A 25,941-nucleotide genomic window follows, 5' to 3' on the forward strand; every position below is an offset into this window, starting at 1 on the left:
TCATGTTTTTATGCTTCATGCAGACCTGGGCCACGGGCACAGCGGTACACTGGTTAGCAGGAAGGTTGTGGGTTTGAATCCCGTGGTCAGTTGGGCTCTGCGTGTGTGTTTGGTAACAGCTGACTTAATTCAGGTGTGTGAATGTGAGTAATAAAGTGCTCTGATTGGTCAGTTAGACTGGAAAAGATTAAGATACCAACCAGTTTATTTGAATGCTGCTGTTTCTGTTGAAGGTCACCCTCCGTATTTTCACCTTAAAGATGAACTGAGCACTCCTACAGAGAACAGCTGATACTCGACAACAGTGCAGCCATAATAGAGGAAGCCTGCTCTGAACGGACCGACGTCACGGGCGTTCCAGTCTGTGCTGAAGTTTGAGTCTGCAGTAACTGCAGTAACGTTTCATATTTAGTTCAGTTAACGATCGCGGCCGTTTCTTTGGGTCTGTGAGGGGTCACCAGGATTCTGTGATCACATGACTCAATTTTCAAACTGTTGGTTTAAGGAAATTATGGATGAGGACACCAAATAAAAAGACAGGTAGACTCAGAGTCTCTGACACCAGATCGTCCTGCAGCTGAGAGAGCCACAGAGCTCAAACTAAAGACATTAATAAAAGGCTCCAATAAGAATCACTCCATTTTATTTACAGCACCAAATTAACAACAGTGACCTCAAGGTGCTTTATATTGCCTAAAGCCCATACAAAAATAGAAATACAGGTAGAATAAATTTCCCCCACACAGGCACATACACACAGAGAAGCAGAAAATAATAGAAGTGGTTAACATGCTCAGTGAATGCATCAGTAATCATTTACAGACGTCCAGGAAGTGATGAAATCTTGAGCAGCAGCACCTGCTACTGTGATAAGGCACCCAGCCTGGTCCAGTCAACATAATCGGGTCACATTTGACTTCCTAACACCGGCACCGGCCTCTCCACCTCCTCCCGGGAGACGAAGCGAGGGCGACGGCGGACTTTCCTCTTGGTGTTGTGCTTGTGGTTCCTCTGGTACATGTCTGCAGAGAGAGAGAGAACATGCTTAGACACCATCAGGAAGCGGTAACAGAGGAACACACTGGGACCTGAAGCCTAAAGGCTGGGATGTGTCTATGTGCTGAATCAGGGCATGCCATTGTGTCTGGGACATTCCCAAAATTTCATTCTGGGATTCTGGAAGTTTCTGTTGGAATCGTCACCTCTGACTTTCCTGCCCTGACTGTGGCACTCACTGTGGAACTGTGAGTCCCCACATGGAGGGATGCTGGACTTGTTCTGGGCCTAACCTGACCACTTCATTAACTCACAGTTACACCTGGGATGCAGGTGACAGGAAGTAGTACCTTTGAAGCTGATGATGTACTCTCTGTAGCCTTTCACCACTCTGACTTTAGCTCTTCTGTCAGACAGGTACTTCTTCTCCAGAGTGCAGGATGTCTCCGATGTGGAGCGCAGCTTCTCATCCTGAAGGACGTACGAGACAGACATCAGACCTGGAGCTAAATAAACATTTTCTGTATTCCTCTACAGCTCGCTCCCACACAGTGATCCTAAAGGTGCTCCAACTCACCAACTCTCCATATTCCACCCAGTTCCCATGGTCCCCCTTGTAGTACCACAGCCATTTGGTGGTCAGTGTGTAGTATAACGGCTTCTTCACGGAGGAAACTGTGGAGAGACGGCGAACAGGCTGCATCCCTCGAGTCATCGTGATGAAGTCGATGGTCTGAACACCAGCGCTGAAAAACATGGCAGCTGTGAGTGGCTGATGCATGAAAAACATCAACAACTTGCACTCATTGTGACCTCTGACCTCTCAGTCCTGGACGGGTCACAGAAGTCTCGCTCAATGTCCTCCATGTTCTGCAGCTCCGTCCAGGTGCTGCCATCTAGAACCTCCCACTTATACGGCAGGTGGAAGTGCACCTGCAGGCACGAGTCTGCAGAGAGACCGAAAGACTGAGGCGAGGCCAATGAGCACGAACACGCCCACAGAAAACTCAGCGCAACCAGCAGGAAATCATAAAAATCACACAATCATACAATCACAAAATAACAAAAATGATATTAATAATAAAATATTAATAATTAAAAATAAATAACAATCAAACAGGACTGTACAGATGAAAAATAAAGGAAATCAAAACAATGAGCACAAAATAATACATTTTTCCCCCACTGGCAGATTTGACAGAAAACGTTATCTAGGAAGACAAATTTGAATAAATTATAATTTATAAACTTCAACTCTTTTGAACATGATGTCATGTATATACATTAAATATTTGCACTGAAGAAGATTAAATAAAAGAAAATTTGATATTTTAAACTGTATGTTTCCAGAGAAACCAATCAGATGCCAGCAAGGCACGAAAAATATTTTAGGTTTTAGTGAGAAAACAAATAAATCTTTATTTATAAAGAGTGAGTCAGCTTCATGTTGGAGTCTGTACTTCTACCCTGTGCTGCCACCTACTGGATGCACACGACTAAGTGCACAGCGGGAGGCTGAAAGAGACTTCCTGTGTGCAGTTTCCTCTCAGCCAATCAGATCCTCGCATGAAGAAAGTAGGAGAACTCACCCTGAAACTTGCATCTGTTCCTGAAGAAGTGCAGGCAGATCTCCAGAGAGTGAGACGGCTCAGGAACAATGTCTGAAACATAAAGAGCCGAAGTCACGGTACAGAGCGCCTCCTTGTGTTCACGTCAGTAACATGTAATCAGGTAATAACACACACATAGACACTGAACGCCATGTATGAAATCTGAATCTTGTGTCATGTTTATGGATAACCTCCTCAAATTTGTGTAGCATTATCAGATTATCACACTGAAACACCAGCTTCGTAACATTATTTATATTTTTGGCAATTATGACTTCAGTGAGGAGACATTGTTGTGTCTGTGAGGCAGTATTCGCTTGTATAAAAGGCTTTTTTTCTTCCATATTTATGGAATTATTTTCTCCTCTTTATGGAGCAGATTTCTAATACTGATCTGACTTTTCCTGATCTGCAGGTTTCCTCCTCTATCCTCACAGTGATTAGACGGTCAAGGTTCTCAGGATCAGCAGGTTCTGTTTCAGGCTTCAGTCTCACCCATGGAGGTGGTGGAGGTGGAGGCCGCTCTGAGCTGGTGGATGTTGCTGTAGATGGAAGGCAGGTTGTGGATGATGTCACAGCTCAGTCCTCTCTCCTCCAGCATGTGGCGCCCGTGCTCGTCAACGGCATGCAACCGTTTGCACTTTTTTCCAAAGATGCAGTCACCCTGCACGAAGTGCTGACACAGGTGTACTTTGGTGCAGTCGCCCTGGAAACTACAGCAGCCGTGAGGCCCCGAGCCTTTGTTATAGTGCACACACACCTGAGCGAGCGAGCGAGAGCGAGAGAGAGAGAGAGAGAGAAAACATACAGAGCCTTCATGATTGGGTTAGAGAGAGTGTGTGTGATTTTTTTAAGGATCCAGCTGTCAATCACATTTTTACTGAAAGTCCCTTAAAAGCAGTGTTTGTCACAAACGTCACAAATGTTGAAGTGATGAAGTAAATGCAGACTCGGCTAAATCGGATACATAAATGATTAGAGTAAGGGTTGTCAAACTTACAGCCCGTGAGATACATTCATATGCCAGTCACAGCTGGACTGGCCATCGGGCATTCCATTTGCCCGATGGGTGGATGGTGATTTCTCGCTTTTAATGGGCCGATGTTTGTTTTGGGTTGTTTGTTTGTTTTGTAAACAATGGAAGGTGGTGGATTGGCCAATTGGTCATGATCTACTCTGGGCTGGACCAATTACAATACATCCGTATTGCGGTGAAAAGGAACGCGATTTGTCCCGTACTTCAGCTAGAATGAAAAAAGAGACAACGCTGGAGTTATACTGTGTCTTTACGCTGTCAGCTGCCTCTTCTTCTCTCATTCTCTCCCCTTCCCTCTCATGTTGCTACTTCAACCATGAAACTGATCAATGATCAGCTGATTGGCTTTTCTGTCTCAAGTCTCATCTCTCTTTGGCCCACCTGTTTGGCCCACTTTGCACCAGAAAGAGGAAACCACCAGATGTTGCGCTAAACAACAGCAGCACGTTTAAGCTTGATCAGCTGTTGTTAGAATTTATTTAATATTAATTTCTAGTATCAGCTGATGTTTGTTGGAGCCACAGCTGTAACAGCTGCTGGTTTGGATATGTGGTGAAGATGAAACCAGGAGATGTCCTTACTGAATCATCAGAGTTGAACAGGTGGTGGAGAAACAGGTTTACCTTTTAGGTGACAGGAATGATTTGAAGGGAAGTTATGAACTGTTTCTGAGAGGCAAATAACACCAGGATCTTGTTCTACATAGCTGACAGCTGGTAACTGTTCAGGGGCGGGTCTAGCAAAGTTTTGCCAGGGGGCCAGGTAGGGCATTAACAGGGAAAGGCGGGTCAGTACGCGGGAGTCGGGTCTTCAGCCCTGCTGAGAACACTGACAAAAGTTTCACTGGTCCAACCCACTTAAAAGGTCAAAGTTCGCTTTATGTGGCCCGCTGTGTAAAATGACCCCCCTGCATTAGTTTCTGGTTACCTGAGGATCCTCGGTCATGTCCAACTTTTGATTTTCATTTTTCATTTTTGATTTTTGTTTTTTTTGTTTTACTTTCAGTTTCAGTTTCTTCTTCTGTGGATGTTACATGACTAAAGAAGCTCTGTGTCCTCATGTGAGGCAAACAAATGGTGAGTCTGTTGCCATGGTGATCTCATACATGCTGCGTTTCATCACTTTCTTATTCACTTTTTTTTTCTTCAGGAGCGTCCCACGAATCTGTGCACAGTTGCGTTTCTTGTGTAAAGGGCAGAGTCGTTTCATCTGCTAACACTGAGCACGTCTCCTGAGGAACAGCCTGTGACGTCAGGTGAGTGAGGTGTGGGCGTTACCTCGGGCAGCAGCGCCGGGTCGTTGAGCAGCAGCAGCAGGAAGAGCTCGTCCTCGTTTAGCTGCTGCAGCGAGCACTCTTTCAGCAGCCTGGAGTTATGATCAGACCGCAGGTCGTGGGATGATCGACATGGTTTCCTGTGAGGAGGTACATTTACCATCAGCTCCTCTCACCCCGCTGTCAATACCAGTCAATCAACCAATCAGTCCATCAGTCAATCAATCAGTCAGACAGATAGATAATGGATCAGTGGTGCATGCTGTAGCAGGTGAGTGTTTTCAGGACTGAAGCTGGTTTGTGATGATCGTCTGCAGAATCAGTTAGCATGGTGATGCAAACACGTAGGAAGTGAAACTTCCTAGTGGCAAGTGCTACCCTAAAAGAATCCCTTGCCACCCCAAGTGCCACCCCAGTTTTGCATATGACAGTGTTGTTTATTAAAATAAGATAGCATTAACAGTTTGAGCGTAGTTACAGTGAATATAAATGCTAAAACTGAATATATTGCATAGTGTTCTCCCCTCCACCATTAACAAATGGTTCAGCCCATAGCGGGACCGGCTTTTTTCTTGTTTTCAGTAGCAAGCGATGGTTATGCTTGTGCCAGAGCACATTTTGAACAACACCATGGGAATTTCGCTTTTTACACAGGTGGTTGGATGTTACACTGTGGAAATGGAAGGCACAGACCTATGCCCTGATTAGGAACCTACTCAGTCCGGTCAAGCCAGGGGATCGTTCTTATGCTGAGTTGGTGGGATTATTGAACAATCATTTTCACCCTAAGCCGAGTGAAACTGTGCAGCGGTGGAAGTTTAACACACGGAATAGAAGGCCGGAGGAAAGTGTGGGCGATTATGTAGCGGAGCTAAGGAAGCTCGCACAGGACTAACTTTGGAGACTCCCTGACGGTGATGCTGCGGGATCGTTTAATATGTGGAATAAGCGACGACAGAATACAGCACAGATTGTTAGCAGAGGATTTGCTAACATTTGAAAAGGCGCTGAAGTTTGCTCAAGCAATGGAGGCTGCTAACAGAGACATTGTGGATTTGAAGAGCATGACGGAACAGTCGCGATTCACTAAAGGATTAGGAGCGGTGAACAAGATGGAGGACGGCGGCTCGACGTCACAACAGGTTGTCAGGAAGTGCTACAGATGTGGAGGGCTAAATCATGTGGCCAAGGACTGCAGGTTTGTTTCAGAAAAATGCCACAACTGTGGAAAGGTGGAACACATAAAAAGGGTCTGCCGAATGAAAATGGAACAAAAAGGAGGGCGTGGCAGACAAGGTAAACAAGCCCATTTCTTGGAAGAGGAGAATGTGGAGAGTGAGGAAGAAGGAGCTGAAATGCACCACATAAAGGCAAGTGTGACTATGTATAATGTGCATGAGGAGATTAGCATCCCAAGGGAAGAACCCATCAGACAGAAGCTAAAAGTAAATGGACAGAATGTGACATTTGAAGTAGACACAGGCTGTGGTTACACTATCATGTCGAAGGAGTCATTAAAAAAAACTTTTTGAAGGCAGTAATGCGCCCAAAGTAAGCAAGTGTGGAATCAAACTGAGAACGTATGGAGGCCACAAGGTACCCGTGTGGGGAGCAGCCCAAGTGCAGGTGGAATTCAGAGACAGTAAGAAAACACTGGATGTGGTGGTGGTTGAAGGGGCTGGAACTAGTTTGATGGGTCGGGGATGGATTAAGGCCCTCCAATTAGACTGGCAACCTGTACATAAGATAGAAGGCAGAGATGATGCCTTACAGCGGATACTGGCCAGACATGAAACAGTGTTTAAGGATGAGTTGGGAACGCTGAAGGGGTTTGCAGCAAAGATACATGTAGCCAGTGATGCCAAACCGTGCTTCTATAAGCCCCGATCAGTTCCGTTTGCTATGAAAAAGAAAGTGGAGCAGGAACTGGAGAGACTGTTGGAGGAGAAGATCATCCAACCAGTGAAATTCTCAGAGTGGGCCGCACCCATTGTACCCACACTAAAGCCAGACTCCAGCGCCAGAATTTGTGGTGACTACAAACTGACTGTTAACAAGGTGTCGCCTGTAGAACAATACCCCATTCCACGAATGGAGGACATGATAGCGGGGCTGGCGGGAGGAGAAAAATACACCAAGTTAGATATGAGTCATGCATACAACAGGTTGTACTTGATGAGGAATCTAGAAAGTATGTCACAGTGAACACACACAGGGGTTTGTTTACATACACCAGGTTGCCATTTGGTGTGAGTTCAAGTCCTGCCATTTTTAAGCGCACCATGGAGAGTGTGTTGCAAGTAGGGCTGGGCCATATTATACCGTTCACGGTAATACCGGTATAATGTTAGGCAACGATAGGAAAATGAAATATCGCGATAGAATGGGAGTAAAACGCGCATGCGCAGTGCCTTTGTTTACATACGCACATGGCCGATTGTTGAGTGAAACAGATGATCCAGAATTGGTTTGTAAAAATGGTGCAACTTCCGTGATGTGGAACTGGTTTGGTGTTTGTCCGTCAGATACACAACAAAGCACATTTTTTTGCAGAACATGCAAGCGGCCGTTGTTATTGTCGTATTTGTCGGACTAAGATGCTCTTAAATCTGGGAGTAATCTGGGTCCTAAACTCCGTATGCTTCAGGTCAAACAACACTGCAGCATCACTTAGAGTTAAAAACTGTCTAAATTCTTTCATCTTTAATAAAACGATCAGCATTGCTGCTTTACGAGGTGTAACTATAAAGTTTAACTTCCAGGCATCCATGAAAACAAAAGTTATTACATTTAACGGAGTTAGAAGTTAGCAGGAAGCTAGCGGAAGTTAGCTCGCTAGTTTCGCTAGTTACCTAAGCATGATATTGCATGTTCTGACTGAGAGATTTCTGAAAAAAATCAAACGTACACCTCTGCTATCACTTCCAACATAAATGAAGACAGGAAACTAAACAGCAGTGACGTTTGTAGGGTTACTGAAGTTGGGCTAGCTGGTATATAATGATGTGCTACGTGATCGCTAGCGACACAGCTATGTTAGCATAACATAAACAGTGAAGCTGGAAGACGAACACTAACACTTTTCCACTTATAAAAGTTAACGTGAAGGTTCTTCATGGTTAGAGACAAATGCAATCGCATGGCAGGATGCTGTAAACGGACCAAACTTCAGTCAGGAGAACAACTGAGATAATCCATCCACAATACGAGGTTAGTCATTAATATACTGCAACAACATGGGAATAGAGCAGCTGCCAGAGAATTCAACATTAAGGAATCAATGGTACAGAAATGGAGGAAGGAAGAAGAATGAGTTTAATAAAGTTTGATTTATCTGACTGCTTTGTTTCGCTTAATGTGCCTTATAATCCCGTGCACCTTATGGTCCAAAAAATGCGTACTGCACACTGCAGTTTAATGTTGCAAAGCACCTCTTTTTAACTTCAGTGGATATTATACATGGTTATGCTCAGGACATGTCAGCCCATTTCTAGTGGAAATGCCTTTTGGTTAAACTTTCAGCAAGCAATTTGCATTTGTACTGTTACATTTTTATAAAGCTTTAATGTACATAAAAACCAGCTTCTTGTTTAAGTGAATATAAATGGAAGGTTGTCTTTTTGCGCTAGTAATGTTGTGGAGTTGTATTTTGTCTTGCATCAATTATATCGTCGGTTATATCGTTATCGCAAATTTTCAAATATATATCGTGATAAATATTTTTGGCCATATCGCCCTGCTCTAGTTGCAAGGTCTGACCAATGTCGCAGTGTATCTGGATGACATCATCCTGACGGGAAAGAATGACAAAGAACATCTTCAAACACTGGATGGAGTGCTGCAGCAGTTGGAGGAGGCGGGCCTGCGCTTAAAAAGGAGCAAATGTCAATTCATGGAGAAGGAAGTGACATTTTTAGGACATCGGGTAGATAAGACCGGTTTACATCCAGTGCCAGCAAAAGTGAAAGCAGTGCAGGAGGCGCCACCCCCAAAATCAGTGACAGAGCTCAAAGCTTATTTGGGGTTGTTGAACTTCTATAATAAGTTCTTGCCAAACTTGTCCACACTGTTGGCCCCACTGCACAAGCTTCTGAGAAAGGGGGAACCATGGTGTTGGGGACCAACACAGGAGAAGGTTTTCTGCAAATCAAAGGAACTGTTGCAGTCAAGCAGTGTATTGGTACACTATGATGAGCAAAAGGATTTAATTCTTTCTTGCGATGCGTCCCCCTATGGAGTGGGAGCAGTACTAGCTCACCGCATGCCAGATGGTCAGGAAAAACCCATTGGGTTTGCATCGCGTACCCTGAATACAGCAGAAAAAAAACTACTCACAGCTGGATGAAGAAGGATTGGCTGTAATATTTGGTGTACAGTATTTTCATACGTACCTGTACGGCAGGAAGTTCATGATTATCACGGATCATAAGCCATTGATAAGTTTGTTCCATGAGTTGAAGGCCGTCCCTCAGATGGCATCACAGAGGATCATGCGATGGGCGGTGTTATTAAGAGCCTATGAGTATGTCATTAAATACAGAGAAGGCAAAAATAACAGTAATGCTGATGGTCTGAGTCGTCTCCCTCTTCCAGAGAACCTCCCTAAAGAGGTGGCAGCTGAGGACCAAGTGTTGATGGTAGATCAGGACCAGGAGGGCGTGATGACATCTGAGCAGCTGCAAAGATGGACAACCAAAGATCCCATACTCTCCAGAGTGCGTGAGTATGCTTTGAGAGGATGGCCCACTACGCAGCATCCTAATTTTCAGCCCTACAGACAGAGACAACAGGAGCTGAGTGTGCAGGATGGGTGTGTGCTGTGGGGGGCGAGGGTGGTGATACCAGAACGACGTCGACGCCCCCTTTTGGAACAGCTACATCAGTCACACCCAGGAATGAGCCGCATGAAGGGCCTGGCCAGAAGCTACATGTGGTGGCCGCATATGGAGAATGACATTGAAGACAAGGTGAGGTCCTGCAGTACATGTCAAGAACATAGACACAGGCCGCAAGAGGCACCGCTACACCCCTGGGAGTGGCCAGAAAAGCCCTGGAGAAGGATACATATCGATTATGCAGGCCCGTTTTTGGGTAAAATGTTCTTAGTAATAGTGGACGCCCACTCCAAATGGTTAGATGTGTATCCAGTTCCATCCGCTACAGCAGCTGCAACCATAGACTGCCTGAGAAACTGTTTCAGCACGCACGGCCTTCCTGAGATGGTGGTCTCAGATAATGCCCAGTATTTTGTAAGGGCACAAACTAAAGAGTTCATGGCAAAGAACGGAATCACTCACGTCACCTCCGCTCCATATCACCCAGCATCCAATGGGTTAGCAGAAAGAGCAGTGCAAACGTTCAAAGAACTCATGAAAAAGAGTACTGGAGACACACTGGCAACCAAGTTAAACAGGGCTCTGTTTAGTTACAGAATCACACCACAGTCCACAACAGGGAAGTCTCCCGCTGAGTTGATGATGGGCCGGAAGTTGAGGTGTACTCTTGATCTCATACACCCTGACTTGAAACAGAAAGTGACAGCAAAACAAGATAGCCAAAGACTGTATCATGATAGACATGCCAAGGAGCGCATGTTTGTTATTGGAGACACAGTATATACCAGAAACTATGGCAGAGGACCCAAATGGATACCAGGACTTATACAGGAGATGACGGGGCCTGTTTCCTACTTGGTGATGCTGGGCAATGGGACAGTGGTGAGGCGTCACGTCGATCAGCTGTTTGCCCGCCTGGAGCCGTGCCTGGCAGCAGGAATGCCTGAAGGCCACCCAGGCGAGCCCCCAAAGGCAGCCCCAAACATCAGCGCTGAGACAGGAGACGAGGATGAGAGACACATGGAGGTGCAAGTTACACCAGTGGTGAAGCCACATATGGAGAGTAGTGATTCACTGGAATCACCTGCCACTGGGTTACGGCGATCGCAAAGAACCAAGAGACCGCCGGAGCACCTGAGAGACTTTGTGCCGTGATTACGGTGAACTGTTATAGGTTAACCTAAGACTGTTGGACTAAAGGTTTTAAAGAAATTTTAAAAAAGGCTGGGGACGGGGTTGTTGCATTTTTATAAAGGTGAAGTTTTTGTTTATGGGTATTTTCTGTAGTGATTAAAACTACAGAGTAGTTCCAGTTTAAGGGGGGAGGAATGTTATGTTGTGGCAGGGATTTGTCCACCAGGGGGCAACAGTTGTTGGAGAGCTTTCACTCTGTGGGGCGCATGTCCCGGTTCTCTTAATAAAGAAGTAACTGTGAGCTAAACATGGTCTCCGTGGTTCCTTAGTCTTAGGATATCACAAAAGCAAACCAACAAACACGAAAACACCAGATATTATGATACAGACTTATAATTTGCACCGATGTTTTTTCGAAATTCTATACATGAAAAGTGAGCGCGAGAGCCCTCGGTGTGCCTGCTCGCTGCTGAAGTCAAAGTAAACTTTATTGTCATCTCCGCTACATACAGGCCAGTATATAGAGAGACGAGACGACGAGGTTCCAGTTACAGCAGTGCAAGTAAACAAACAATAAATATAAGAAGAGTAAGAAAATAAATATACACTTTAGGACCAGGGGTAAAGGGATCAATAACAATTTAATATTTACAGTTTGATGATTTAAAGTCTCACACACAACCCGTCGAAAGGGGAGGAGAGCCTTGCTGCTTCCAAATAGAGCACATTTCATTCACAATGATGTAAATCCAAGCCCATTATGTATTCATGATTTGAATCCTGGGTTGTGTAAAATCTCAGAAATGCACCCTAGACAAAGTGAATCTGTGAACTAAGGTGTAGGTGTGTTAGATTATATTGTAGTGATCCTTGGGTTGAGGGATGGGTGCTCATACTGGAGTGCAAAATTAAAACCAACGTAAGATGGACAAGAAAAGTTCAAAGCCATCAGGTGCTCAGTTTAGAAAAAGAGAAAAGAAGAGGAGGAGAAACGAGCAAAAAATGCAGGTAAGCAGACGTGTCATTGGATATGGCAGGTCATCCTGAAACAATCAGAATCAGAATACTTTATTAATCCCTAAGGAAATTATGTGCGTTACAGTTGCTCCAAGAAGAAATGGTAAAAATAGTAACAGTAACAGACTAAACTCCAAACAATACATTATGTTACAGATTTTAATATTAATTAGTCATTGTCAGTTGTTGATTCATCCTGTTCTCATTGTATGACGAATTATGATGGCTGCTTGGTAGCTGTTTGCATACTATGCATACTCTCTCTCTCTTCATGTGTGTGTTTCTATGGCGAAATTCAGTGTCCGCCCCACTGCACATGACTGATGTAAGCTGACATAGCAACAAGCTGCAGCCACGCTCAGTCTCTATTTCAGCCCTCATTGAAAGTTCGGACTTCAAAGTTTTTACATTTTAATTACAGGCCAGTAAATCCAGAATTATGATAATATATATAAGCCACGCTTTTTTCTAAATACTGTCGTCACGTTTTTGTGTGTGTTTTAAGCGTTTTCTAAGGACAGCACGAAAACCGTAAAGAAAGAAATAAAGCCACATGTTTCCTATCGGTGGAAAAACGTACCATGTCGACCAATTTAAAAAAAAAAAAAAAAAAAAAGTCAGCACGTGGGATTTGGTTGTGTTAAATTATAATATTATTTTATGCCATGTTATACCCCTAATTAAAGGCTGTGAATTATTATGTAGTCTTAGTTTGCATTATTCTCCTGAATTAGAAGAAGCTGATAACTATTGCATTCGTTAAATTGATTTGCATTACATTAGACTGCTGATTTATTGTGGATGAATGATATTGTTTTATGATGTTATAAGAAATACTGTTCGCAGAAAGTCATCGCCTTATTTGTCTGATTAGAAGAGAACGGAACATGCTGGAGTTTTCTGCCCCATCTCAGCAGGAGCAGATAAACAGGGAGCCAAGGTCGTAGCTTAGGCGCCGTGTGAGAGAAAGCATGTGAATGTTTAGGCTTTTATGATAAGGTGGGGACACCAGAGGCTATAAGAGTTTGATCAATGCTCCACCATTTTGAGATCTGAGGCTGTCTGCATACAGTGTCCATCTCCCACGCGTGTGACTATTAAAATCATCGTTTGACTTAACCCGGCCGGACCAGTGTTGTTATTGTGGTTTTTCCTCTTGTCTCCATCCCCAATTTTGAACTCGTAACAGCTGTTTAGGAAGAGGGGAGAGTTTTGGGAGTGACGTAACGGCAGCGAGACAGAGCGAGAGAGAGCGAGCGAGAGAGTTTTAAGATGTGGGAGATTTGTGACATTTAGTGTGGAGTGTATACTTCGTGTGTTGTGTAGTCGTTGTTTTGTTTTATGTGTCAGTGAGGGCACTAATGAATGTCACAAAGGCACATTTGGAACGTAAACACTGAGTAGAAAACCAGCGGAGTGATACACCTCCTGTTGTCAGGCCTGCAGGTTTATCCCTGTGCTGTTCTCCTCTGTCTTTTGGTGGACAAACTTTTTTTTTTTTTTTTTTTTACTGGCACACATCTTATTGCAATACCTGATTGTTCTCTCATTTTAGTTTTAGTAATATTTTAAAATGGTTGTACAAAAATGAAAAAACAAAACGGCAGGTGTATTGGCTGCATTTTTATAATATAGTTTAATATAATTTTTATAGATAAATTGTTGTTTATGTTTACAAAATGTACATTTTATATTTGCATTTCAAGTTATAAAAATGTACTCAACATGTCTGTGTTTTTTTTACAGTAAAGAAATACTACTAGGATTTTAAGTTCTTTGTGTGATTTCAGATCAGTAATACTAATGCAGTATGTCAGTGGAAAAAAAACAAACAACTAAATTCAGTTGAGCTGAAAAGAATGATACCAAACAAGGCAAGGGGAAAAAAATAAAATGAAACAATCTGAGGGTGAAATACAAATGTAAACTCAAAAGGAGTCAAAAATGGCCGTTTGTATTTCAGACCTCAGTGGGTGAATCCAACAAATCATGAAAAATTAGGTTTCAATTTTCATGACAGTGCAGATTTCTGACATTGTGTAATTTAAGCATCTAACAATGTGATTATTTTCTAACAAAAAACAGTGTGAAACTTAAGTTAGACTTGTGTTTGTAAATGAACCGCCCCATGTTGTGTAGCTTTCTGGATTTTATACTTATTGGGCTACATATTTATTTATTATACAGGCTATACAGCACATAACATCAAAACTCACATGTTTTATGTAACTAAAGTGTGTAATTATGTGGGCTACAGACAATAATTAAGTTATAGACTATATTTATATGAAAAACGTGTATACTTACTGCATTTGATTTTAACCATACGTAACCACCTGCATATGTGTTTGAGAAAAAAAAAAAAAAAAAAAGGCTTTGATTTTGCCACCCCATTTGATTTCTTTGCCACCCTAAGAAAATTTCTCTAGATCCGCCCCTGTTCCTGTGGTCTCATTTCTCAGGAAAACAAAACTCATCTGACAATCAGCTGGTTGCTGACGTCACAGTGACGTCTGGCAGCAGGTGTCAGCTTGTTTCCTGTCAGCTTTAGAGACAACACCCACCACCGACAATAACAACAACAACAACAACAACAACAACAACAACAATAATGATGAAGATGGTAATAAGGATGATGTGTGGATGATAAAGATGATGAAGATAAGGATGTCTCTGTTGCGGCGGAAACTTTTGTTTCTGTTTCATTTCCTTAACTTTCGTTCAGCCTCTGTGTGTGTGTGTGTGTGTGTGTGTGTGTGTGTGTGTGTGTGTGTGTGTGTGTGTGTGTGTGTGTGAGAGAGAGAAAGAGAGAGAGAGAGACACACACGCACGCACGCACGCACACACACACACACACACACACACACCTGCCCTTGCCGAACTTGCAGGTTCCGTAGATGTAGAATCTGCAAAGGTGCAGTTGGTCACAGTCTGCGCACGGCTCCCCGAGCCGGTGGCTCACGCACACGCGCAGTGACGTCTGCGCCAGCACCGTGCAGTCCTCGGGGCGTAGCCAGCCATCCGTCTCCGGCCCACGGACCAGCAGGAAGCGGGGATGCCCATAGACCAGCTTGCAGAGGAGCTCTTCGGAGACACGACAGAGTCGCCGCAGCTCCTCGTATAGCTGCGGGAGCCGCAGAGCTCCTCCGGCGGCGCACAGCAGCCTAGTGGCCTCAAAGATCACTCGGTCGCACCCAGACATGCTCTCTGCTCGGCGTCCAGACTCCGACTGAGGACGGGGGAGGCGGACCGACAAGCATGTGACAGCCGGGCTTCCGCTCTCAGTGACGTTTAATCGCGGAGCCTCATCAGTTTGTCACTGCCACAATAATAAATACAGGCGAGCACCATATAACACAACCGGAAATAAAGTAAAATACATGTCAGTCACATTAATAAACAAACTGCAAACCCAAGTGTCTGCCTCTCTCTCCGGAGCAGGTGAGTCCTGGTTCGAGCACAGCTCTGGTCCTTCATCACTGGATCATCACTTACATTTATGAGCGCCAGTAAACGCGTCACTCAGTGTTTCACTGAAAGAGTTCATAAAGCTTACATGCAGGATTTATTTCACCATGTCATCATCCAGTTGTCTGTGCAGCAGTGTACGGCGTGTCTGTGCAGACGTGTTTACACTGCTCGCTCCGTCAAAGGACCACCACGAGAGACGTCGTTACTTCAGTCTGAGCTCGTGGTTGTCGTGAACGTTTAGCTTTGTCTAATTTGTGTGCAAGCGCCATGAACCATAAATTGAAACTCTTCATAAAATGACTGTCACGGTCCATTTTACTGTGTTACCGGTGACAACACCTGGGCCCTATTTCAGGAAGCCGGTTTAGAAAACTCAGAGTTAAAAATGATACACGGGGTTGAGTAACCCCGAACTGTCCAACTCGGAATATTCGGTTTCAGAAAGGCTGATAACAATTAGTTCAATCAACGCGGAGTTGCTTTAACCCCAAATTAAGCGCGCGCACGAGGATACATAAAGCCCTGATTAGTGGAGCGCAGATTAAGCGAGTCACCATGGAGACGGAGGGAAAGAAGGCGCGGTCAATGTATCTTACAGCGCTTGAGGCCGAAATTCTGATGGCAGTATATGCAGATAACATGCAAATTTTGCGGAAAAAAAGTAACACAGCCTCAGCTGCAAAAGAAAGGGAGCATGCATGGCAAAACATAGCCGACAGAGTGTGAGTGTTAATTTAAACATTGATCTAGGGATTTCCCACCCATTTAACACGTTATTTTATTTTATTATATTTTATTTTATTTTTTATTTCATACATTTTATTTTGTGATGTGAGCGCAGGTGCAACCCAACAGGCCCCAAACGTTCCTGGCAGCAAGTAAAAATGAAATATAAAAATATAGTCCAAACAGGTAAGGTGTAATTGTATTATGAGCCATAGTGCTTGGTCTGTTTGTCCGATGTAAATCAATTGCAGTTAGAGGCTACATTAATTTTCTTTCTGTAAGCACTTATTGAAATTATCTGAGCACATTACAAGTACATATTTGCTTACTCTGTATGCTCATATGCGACCCGTTATAGCCACTAGAAAAAAAGTGGAGGCCCGAAAAACAGGTGGGGGTCCTCCACCACCACCACTCACAGAGGCTGAGCAGTTGGCTTCCACATTTGTGATAATGTTGGCAGCATCACATATGATCTTCACAGTGCAGAGAACACAAATTAGCATCCATTACTATAATGAAATAATTTGTTAGTTTGAAATGCTACAGGGAACTATGTACCTGTACATTAATGCTGTGGAAAGACTTCCTGTTCACATAGTCTCCTTCATTTACTGAAGGAGCAATGATTGGAATGTGAGTGCCATCTCTACAGCCAATCACGCCTGGGAACCGTGGGAATAAATGTAACATTTAAGTAGTAGTTCAAGTATCACCACATCATGAATTAAGTTTCGTTCATCCTGATACCTGCAATTTTGTGGAATCCCTCTTTGATAAATCTTGTGGGTCTATGACCGGGGAACACCACAAACGAGTACAGGAGACGTTTCAGTGCAACTGTAACATTCCTGACTGCCCGACAGACGGTAGCCTTGGAAACGTGCTCAGCGTCACCAATATTATACAGAAAGCTCCCGTTTGCAAAAAACCGAAGTGCAATACAAATAATATGTAGAGAACTGGGACAATGTCCGCGATGTGTCACATGAGCAATATTAGTCCTGAGGATGTCATTCAAATAAATTATAGATTGTGCTGAAAAACGGTAACGTTCACACAGGAAATCATCAGGAAATGATAAAATGTCCAAACGCGCTCTAATCACTCTCTCCCGGCAGAGAGCTCTGCGGAGAATTTGGGCTTCAACATCTACTGGCTCTTCAAGGAAGGGGCACGCCATGTCTGACACTTCCTACAGTCAGGTTTCCGACAAAGAGGCGGAGAAGGTCAGGGTTAGTTGAAGTAAACCTGCTAGGGGGCAGGTTAGCTTCACGGAGTGTGTCGTCATAGTAACTCACTCAGAATTAATCTAAACTCGCTTTGTGAAACCGAAAACCCAGAGTTTTCGTTAACTCAGGGTATACTTACTCAGAGTTTGCACTAAACCGGCTTCCTGAAACAGGGCCCTGATGCTCCACTCAGACCTCGGACTTGATGTCATGCTATCGTTTCTGAATGGTGGGATATTCAGAGGCTTTTGTGTCAGTCAGCAGCGTCACGCACAAAAACCTGCTGTTTCAAACGGCCCCACGCCGTGATGTGGCTGCTGCAGCAACACACAAAAACAGCTGCGCACTCTACTCACCTCCAGCACCATCAGCGGGACTGCGCTCTCTTTGATTTTATGCCTGTTCCATCCAGTGACGCGTGCACACGCAAAGCCAGCTCCAGCTACAATTTCTGGTAGAAGCTCCTCCCACTGACGCTGACATCAGCAGTACCAGTCTTCTAATGCAAGTGGGTCCGAACTGAAATCCTCAGTGGAAAAGGGACAACACAGACACTGGAGGACTCACCTGTCTCCCACCTGTTGTCACACTGAATGCTGCAGATTGACAGCGGAGGGAGGGGTCTCGTACAGGTGTGTGCAATCACACAGGTCAGGCTGATGAAGGTGAAGCTCAGCAGCGTGAAGCCTGTAAGTCTTCTGAGGGTGAACGTGAGACAGACATGCTGCTGCTGGTCGTCTGTGTTCTGTCGGTCTACACAGGTGAGACAAGTCTCCCCCCCACCACACACACACACTGCTGGTTTGTGTTTGTGCAGCCTGATCAGTCACCTGCTAGTAGGACTATTTTTGGATGCAGAGTTTACAACTATTACACCTGAGGGTGTCCTCGAGTGTCCTGAAGACACAGCGACTCCAAAACCGTTTTAAATGGTTTTTATGTTTGCTGTGCGTTACAGCTGTTAATATTTTGTTTGCAGCTGGAGGTTCGACACAGATCCAGAATCAGCGGAACCCCACTGTAAATGGAACTGCGCAGGAAAGCTCGCTGTTCTCCGCACGCTTCGGCTTCACAGGTGATCCACGCGTTAACGAGTCCGAGATTTTTACGTTACACGTGGGAACCCGGTGATTATGGAGTGCCAGGACTGCCATAATGAATTAATTAAATACACCATTAAATAATTAATTAAATGTGTGAATAATTAATTAAACTGTGAAATACATGAATATTTAATTAAATGTGTCAATAATTAATAAATTAAACGTGTCAATAATTAATGTGTCAATAATTAATTAATTAAATATGTCAATAATTAATTAAATGTGTCAATGATTAATCAATTACATTTGTCATAACTATTTATTTAATTAATTAATTCCAATTTTAATTAATTATTGCCACATTTAATTAATTATTTAATGGTGTATTTAATTAATTCATTATGGCAGTCCTGGCGCTCCATGGGTGATATGAAAGATGCTCAGTAAAATGAGAAATAAAATGACCTCATGAAAAGAAAAGAAAAAATATATATATTAAAAAACAAGTTTCTTTTACAAATATTTTTATTTTGTTATCATTATAGGCTTGTAATAGTATTAAAATGGAAATATTTTAGTTTTTGAAGAGGAAGAATCATACGCATATGATTTAAATATTTTTTAAAATGCTTTTTTAAAGATAATTTAGAAATGTTACTTTAAAGTATGTAAGTTTGTATTAAAACAGTAAAATCCTGTGAAACCCTGCCAGATCTTCACTGACAAATAAAAATGTTTCATGTTTTTAAATTGGTGCTGAAAATATTTTAACTCTTTATATGTTGTACCATGCTGCCTGTGCTTTTATTTTGAAGTTTCTCCTTAAACCCGTTGGCTTATTTATGTATTTATGGTCATTTTTCTGTAACATTGGCGGTTGAACAGTTTTTATCTGAAATAATTAGCTGAGCTCTCTTCTGACCTCTGCCCTCAGACCTCGCCGGGGTGCGCTCCTTCATGCTGGAGCAGGAGCTGGAAACCCGAATCATCGGGGGTCAGGAGGCCTGGGCTCACTCGTGGCCCTGGCAGGTTTCCCTGCAGCTCGCCTCCATGCCAGCCTGCGGGGGTGCTATCGTCAGCCCGCTGTGGGTCATCTCTGCTGCCCACTGCTTCGTAAGGTCAGAGGTCACGTTTGTTTTGTCGCAGCCTCTGCAGTTGGCTTTTTTTTTTCTTTTTTCTTTTTTTTTTTTGTAAATAGTTTAGAATAGTTTGAGATGTTCAGAGAGGGTTCCAGTGTTAGACCTGGTCAGATGGTAGCAGTAGTACATGTAATACATTTAGAGCGTTTTTGGCTCAGAACAACCTTCTCTGACACCAGGACAGATCCAGGATCAGGTTTATCACCTCTGTGTTTGACGTGGTAATCTGCAGCACAGGGGTGCTACAGGGCACGGTTCTCTCACCCTTCCTGTTTAGCCTGTATACTTCGGACTTCTGTTATAATTTGGACCATTGCCACCAACAGAATTTCTCAGATGATACAGCCATCAACGGATGCATATCATACAGGAATGATCAGGAATAGATGAGGGTCATCACTGACTTTGTTGGCTGGTATGAGACCAACGCACTCCAAATCAACGCCAGCAAGACAAAGGAGATGGTCATAGACTTCAGGAGGAAGTAAACCCCTACAAACACTGGTTAACATCCAAGGAGAAGACACTGAGATTGTGGACTTTTACAAGTACCTGGTTGTTCACCTCAGCAATAAACTGGCCTGGACTAAAAATACAAATGTCCTGTATAAGCAGGGCCAGAGTCAACGCCACCTGCTGAGGAGACTGAGGTCCTTCGGAGTCTGCAGGACTCTGTTAAGGACATTCTATGACACTGTGGTAGCATCTGCCTTTTTCTATGCAGTGGCCTGCTGGGGAGCGGATGCATGGACAGGAGCAGGACTGACAAACTGGTGTGGAGGTCTTATTCTGTGCTGGGATGTCCTCTGGAGCCAGTGGGCAAGAGGAGGATCTTAGTAAAGCTGACATTCATCATGAACAACCAACATCTCCCTCTACATGAGTCTGTGAGTGTGCTGAGCAGCTCCTTTAGTCAGAGACTGAAACACCCTCGCTGCAGGAAGGAGCGCTTTCGCAGATCATTCATCCCAACAGCAGTTTGACTCTATAACTCCTCAATCACAATGTCATGAGTCACTGGACATTGTGGACATCTACGGTCACAACTCATGCATAATGTACCTTTATATGTATGGACATGTGCAGGTGTATGTGTATGTATACATATGTATATTTAGTGTGTACTTGTCTATACTCATAGATATCTATTACTTAGTAATAGATATGGTAGAATAGTGAAATTTATGTCTTGCATATTTCCACAACCCTCTATCCATAATCACATACTGTGTGTGCTGTTATAGTGTATTATTTTACTTATTTTGTATTTAATGTGTTTTATTTGTATTTTTTGTGTTTTTCTTCTGATATCTGTACCTGAGCTGAGGAAATGCACAAATTTCCCTGCTGTGGGATCAATACAGTCTTATCTTATATCTTATCTTACTGAATACACATCAAACTAAGTCAGCAACTTTATTTATATGGTATAATAGTAACAGTCACCCCGAGGTGTTTTATGTTGGAATGTAAAGACTGTACAATAATACATCAGTACTAAGTATTATGTCATGACTTGTGTTACAGGCATAATAAAGTATCCTTGTGGATGGTTCTTGCTGGAAAACATGACCTGGATAAAGCTGAGGAGCCTCAGGAGCAGGTCAGGCACTGAACTGTAAACTCTGTTTGTCATCAAAAACATCAGCTGAAGGCTGATCAGTCGAGCAGCATTGCAGACAGCAGTGACTCTGTGTCCAGGGTTTAGAACAAAACTTAAAATGTGGGTCATACCATCATGTGCTAACACACTGCACAAGGATTTTTGTCACTTTGCAAAAACAGCAGTAATAACCTAAGACATTGACTGCATAGCTTATGATGTTTTAAGGAGGAATAATAATATGATTGCTTTTCATTGTCATTTATTGTTGGGTTGCTGAGGAGCCTCGGTCTGTGGATATCTGGGTGGGATCGGAGTTAGGCTCCAGGCTGTGTTCTCTTGGTTCTTTGTCTGTGCTACCTCCAAGGAACCAATCGTCCTGATGTGAAATGAGAAAATGTTCCCATCTCTCTGCTTAGCTGGTGGGAGTCTCCATGATCTTCATTCATCACAGCTACAACACTGAGTCTAAAGAGAGCGACATTGCTCTGGTGAAGCTGGAGAAACCACTGGAGTTCAACCACTTCGTCAGACCCATCGACATCTGGATGACGCCGCTGCCTCTGCTCATGAAATGCACCATCACTGGCTGGGGCTCCACCCGAGAGAGTGAGGAAATGTTTGCTGTACACAGGAAGCTGGGGTTCTTCAGGTGTGATCTGAGCCTTTGTGTTCTTTCTCCATCACCAGATGGCCCTCGAGTCAACAGACTGCAGGAAGTGAATGTGACCATCCTGCCCTCGGATACCTGCAACCAGTACTACCTAGGCAGGATCAGGCCCTCCATGTTTTGTGCTGGGAAGGATGAAGGGGGACTGGATGCCTGTCAGGTACAAGCTGAACATCTGTGCAGCCTGAAAACAAGGAATGTTCATCATGTGGACCAGGAAACCTCAGTCAGCATGTATCTGGAGAGTATTGAGAAACTCGTGTGGTGTCTGTGTTCCTGTATGTGTGTCAGGGGGACTCTGGAGGTCCTCTGTCCTGCTTCACAGGCACCAGGTATGAGCTGGCAGGTTTGGTGAGTTGGGGGGTGGGTTGTGGTCGTGCCAAAAGACCTGGAGTGTACACCAGAGTGCAGCAGCATGTTCAGTGGATGTCTGACACCATGGGTGAGTTTCAGAGTCCACGACCTTTCTACACCTGCAGCAGGTGGAGTCTGTTCTGAAGGACTTCTTCCATTTCCAGGTGATCAGGCTCAAGTGTCTGAAGATGACCTCATAGAGGAAGGTAAGCTTTTTCTTTTTTCTTTTTTTTAATCACACCATCTTTAAACTGCAACAGAAGATCCACCAGTCAGTGTATCAACATGTAGTTCAGGTGTTTCTATTTTGTCCCTTCCTGCATGTGGGGGTAACAGAGGAGTGCGGTAAGCAGCAGAGCTCCGGCTGTGATCAGACTCCCGGCCTCGCCGAAATCTCGCTGTCCGTGGACGGCGTGTTGTCCGTGGTGAATGTGACTGAGTCCTGCCCCTTCCTCTGGCCCTGGCAGGTCAGCCTACAGTTTAATGGTCGCCACTACTGCAGCGGCGCTCTGATCCACCCCCACTGGGTTATCACCGCCAAACACTGCGGCGTCAGGTAGTCCTGCTACCATTAATACTGGCTCCAGTACTGCAGTGTAATCTGTCACGTGTCAGCTCTGCTAATGTTCCTACTGACGACGACGACGACGACTACTACTACTACTGCAGGGCTAAAGCGGATGTGGCAGTTTTGGGGCTTCATGACATCAAGTTCCTGCCAGTTCAAACCATCCTGGTGGACAAAGTCTTTAACCCGCCGCAGAAAACGGGCTTCCCCCCAAAGTCTAACCTGGCACTGCTTCACCTGAGCAGTGCTGCCAGACTTGGTGAGCCTGAACCTTCAGGAGATTTGACTCTGAGAAGTCTTCACTGTGTCTGAGAAATCTTCACTGTGCCCTGACTCTGTCTACAGGTTCTGAAGTGTCTCCAGTTTGTGTCCCTGATGAGGATGATGACCTGGATGACACCTGGTCTTGTATCACAGCTGGCTGGGGAGCAACTAAAGCGAAAGGTAACATCCTCATTCCTCCTGCATAGTGTACAGAACAGGAACAACCAGTAGTTTAGTGTGTGATCAGACTGAGTCATGTGACAGGACTTCAGACCTGTGTATCCTGATCGTACTTTACACTGACCCTTCTTAATTTGGTAGAGGGTGTTGATCCAGACCGGCTGCATCACGCTGGGCTCACACTCGTCAACGCAACCTCCTGCAGGCAGAAATGGGGAGGCTTCGTCACTGACTCTCACATCTGTTCACATCCTGCAGGCTCCACATCCTGTATGGTAACTAAACCCGACATCGGTTTGGTGTTCCTTTCAAAGCACAGCTGTCCGGCACAACTTCATCTACTGCACACAGCAGTGGATACCATTAATGTTCAGTGTTGGTGGGAGCTGTTTTGACCACCTGTAAAGCTATTAATACAGGATGGATATCCATCCATGTAATTTATCAGTGAAACATCCTCTTCCCTTAAAGATGCATCACTGAACACAAGCTTTGTGAAGAAAGAGAAATGACATCACTGAGGTGCTTTAGGTGATTTCAGGTTGTGGATTTTCCATTTTAAACATTTATCAGGGAGGATAAACAAATTTTTATTTTTTAAATCCTAAAGCTATTTTGATGATCTGGACACTCCTCATTGTTAGGGACTGTGATCGACTCTAAACTCCACGATCTCATGTCCAGTCTGTGGTGCCTCTCTGTAATCATAAGCTGTTCTTTAACTCTTTACAAAAGTTGCTTGGGTTTTACCTTAATCAGTGTTTCTTCCAGAAGGAAATGTTCCAAGTCTGAGGTTCATGAGCCTGTAGCTCCAGCTGGGTCCATAAGTACTTGAACAATAGCATAAATATAAGAACAATTTCTCAAATTTATAAAAATCCCCGTTGACTACTTGCTGTGTTTCCTCCTCGTGATGCTGTGCAGGTCTTTACTTCAGCACTTTCAGATGCTTTCTGGCTCTCTGCCTTCAGTTTGGTATTTAATGCCCAACTGAGGGTCTAGTTTGCTGCTTCATTATCAATAAATGTTCATCATTCATATTTTGTGTCTTGGCTGTGAAGGTTAGGCCTGCTGAGTATAAAAATGTCTGTATTTCATAAACAGTTACTGTAATATTTTGTTAAACCTCTTGATTTAGAGCTAAAAGTCTTCACTTCAATGTTGATTAACAAAAACATTGTCCAAATATTTATGGATCCAACATGGCTGACGTGGAAGACCTTCAGCCCTCATCTGGTGTGTGTGTGTGTGTGTGTGTGTGTGTGTGTGTGTGTGTGTGTGTGTGTGTGTGTGTGTGTGTGTGTGTGTGTGTGTGTGTGTGTGTGTGTGTGTGTGTGTGTGTGTGTGTGTGTGTGTGTTGATAACCATCAGGAGAAACTCACTCTTTGTCTCTGCAGGGAGACGCTGGAGCACCACTCTTCTGTCAGAAATATGGCACCTACTTCCTGTTTGGTGTTGCCACATGGGGCAGCTGGCACTGCGACTCAGAGAAGCCAGCCATCTTCACCAGAGTGTCAGATTATCAGTCGTGGATCAGAAAGATGATTTTCAAATTCTGACTGAAAATAAACTCTTTAATCAAGCTGACTTTTACTCTTCATCACACATTCAGTCCAGATGTTCCAGTTTTACATCTGGTTGGTTGGTCAGCCATGGTTCCAAGTTTTAAATTAGATTTTTGTTTTTATTATAAATCTCTTCAATCTGTCAGTTTCGGTCTGTGGAAGCAGATCATTGATCCTTGCTATAAAAAGGATCAGAAACGTTTTCCTTGACACGTCTTTGTTTTTCTTAAATACAGTCGCGTCTTTGAGTCTGAATCTGGATTTGATTTTTTTTAAATGCTGATGCGTTGGACTCTGGAGCAGCTTCATAAACCGGGTTACAGATGCTGCATCATCCTCTTTTCATGCCAACCACAGGCACAGCAGGAAATGCCTTAAATAACACCCAAAACAAAAGCTGCAACTTTGTAGAAAAGACTTGGCTCAAACTCACCAATAAGTCCTTATTAAGTGTTTTAGGGTAATTATAGTAAATGCATGTCTATAAATCCATTATTTTCTGCTGCTTCTCCGGGTCCTTCCATAGTCCAAGCAGACTCCCAGACCTCTTTGTGCCAGCCGCCTCCTCCAACTCTTCTGATGCGAGTAAAATCACCTCATTGACAGGCAAAATAACTACTGAGGTAAAGTGGAGATGAAAAGGGGAAGAAACGGAGGTAGAACAAACTCTGACTTTGAGACGGGCAACTTTGAGTCTTCACTTCATCTGAAGCTATAACTTTATGATATCATATTTGCTTTTTTTCTTTTTTTTAACTGTGTAATTCAAGCTTTTTTTCAGAGCTTCTTTTATATGTGTGTAACCAACAACATGAATCAACAGACCAACTCCTGACAGGTTATAATGGTCAAATTAATCAGTTACATCTAAACGTAAAAATAACACATCCACCTCTGAGGATTTAAAGTGAAGATTACCAGCAGTTCTCCATCACTCCACAGGGTGAAGCTGCAACACACTGATAATCATAGAATTTACACTTGATCATAGAAGCAGAGTATGCTGTTTATGTGACTGTAAAGCCAACTTAGCTTTATTTATAGAGCAACAAATCACAACAAGGGGCTTTCTAATGTAAAGACAACAGCTATTCCAGTCCAGAGGGATGCAATAAAATATGCATTTATAAATTAATTTTTAATTGTATTTATTTAATACAGTAATTTATTATTTAACAATTTAGTTTAAAATTAAAACACTTAAAATGAATGATTAATCCATTAA

General features: G+C 43.6%; 2 protein-coding genes across 3 annotated transcripts; one reads left to right on the plus strand and one right to left on the minus strand.

Annotated features, from left to right (window-relative positions):
* Positions 1 to 626: 626 nt before the first annotated feature.
* parp12b (poly (ADP-ribose) polymerase family, member 12b) lies at positions 627 to 17,769 on the minus strand. Of its 2 annotated transcripts, XM_082511710.1 has the most exons (10): positions 17,687 to 17,769; positions 15,314 to 15,434; positions 14,769 to 15,220; positions 4,920 to 5,055; positions 3,102 to 3,366; positions 2,586 to 2,657; positions 1,817 to 1,943; positions 1,574 to 1,742; positions 1,347 to 1,467; positions 627 to 1,022 (listed from the first exon to the last, which is right to left on the minus strand). In XM_082511710.1, exons 3-10 carry the CDS (start codon positions 15,101 to 15,103, stop codon positions 907 to 909), a joined length of 1,341 nt encoding a protein of 446 aa, XP_082367836.1. In that variant the 5' UTR covers positions 15,104 to 15,220; positions 15,314 to 15,434; positions 17,687 to 17,769; the 3' UTR covers positions 627 to 906. The 2 variants fall into 2 exon arrangements, with proteins under 2 accessions (XP_082367836.1, XP_082367837.1); XM_082511711.1 differs by lacking the exon at positions 15,314 to 15,434 and having other exon boundaries at positions 17,687 to 17,767.
* Positions 17,770 to 18,007: 238 nt separating this feature from the next.
* Positions 18,008 to 24,738, plus strand: ovch1 (ovochymase 1). Its single transcript, XM_082511709.1, has 13 exons — positions 18,008 to 18,091; positions 18,310 to 18,405; positions 19,308 to 19,491; positions 21,040 to 21,115; positions 21,535 to 21,724; positions 21,806 to 21,945; positions 22,077 to 22,227; positions 22,304 to 22,345; positions 22,476 to 22,695; positions 22,809 to 22,966; positions 23,053 to 23,151; positions 23,293 to 23,426; positions 24,549 to 24,738. Exons 1-13 carry the CDS (start codon positions 18,052 to 18,054, stop codon positions 24,708 to 24,710), a joined length of 1,692 nt encoding a protein of 563 aa, XP_082367835.1. The 5' UTR covers positions 18,008 to 18,051; the 3' UTR covers positions 24,711 to 24,738.
* The last annotated feature ends 1,203 nt before the right edge of the window (positions 24,739 to 25,941 follow it).

This window comes from Aulonocara stuartgranti, assembly GCF_965226115.1.
Source record: "Aulonocara stuartgranti genome assembly, chromosome: 17".
Lineage (NCBI taxonomy): Eukaryota > Metazoa > Chordata > Actinopteri > Cichliformes > Cichlidae > Aulonocara > Aulonocara stuartgranti.

What these genes read in the sequence shown, in the direction of transcription:
- parp12b (XM_082511710.1), bottom strand. Translation starts at nt 15,103, where the DNA reads ATGTCTGGGTGCGACCGAGTGATCTTTGAGGCCACTAGGCTGCTGTGC. An exon ending in TGCAAGTTCGGCAAGGGCAG is followed by an intron (nt 5,056 to 14,768) that starts GTGTGTGTGTGT and finishes ACCTCCTCACAG; the next exon opens with GAAACCATGTCGATCATCCC. An exon ending in GAACAGATGCAAGTTTCAGG is followed by an intron (nt 1,944 to 2,585) that starts GTGAGTTCTCCT and finishes GTCTCTCTGCAG; the next exon opens with ACTCGTGCCTGCAGGTGCAC.
- ovch1 (XM_082511709.1), top strand. Translation starts at nt 18,052, where the DNA reads ATGCTGCTGCTGGTCGTCTGTGTTCTGTCGGTCTACACAG. An exon ending in CGCACGCTTCGGCTTCACAG is followed by an intron (nt 18,406 to 19,307) that starts GTGATCCACGCG and finishes CTCTGCCCTCAG; the next exon opens with ACCTCGCCGGGGTGCGCTCC. An exon ending in CAGGCTCCACATCCTGTATG is followed by an intron (nt 23,427 to 24,548) that starts GTAACTAAACCC and finishes TTGTCTCTGCAG; the next exon opens with GGAGACGCTGGAGCACCACT.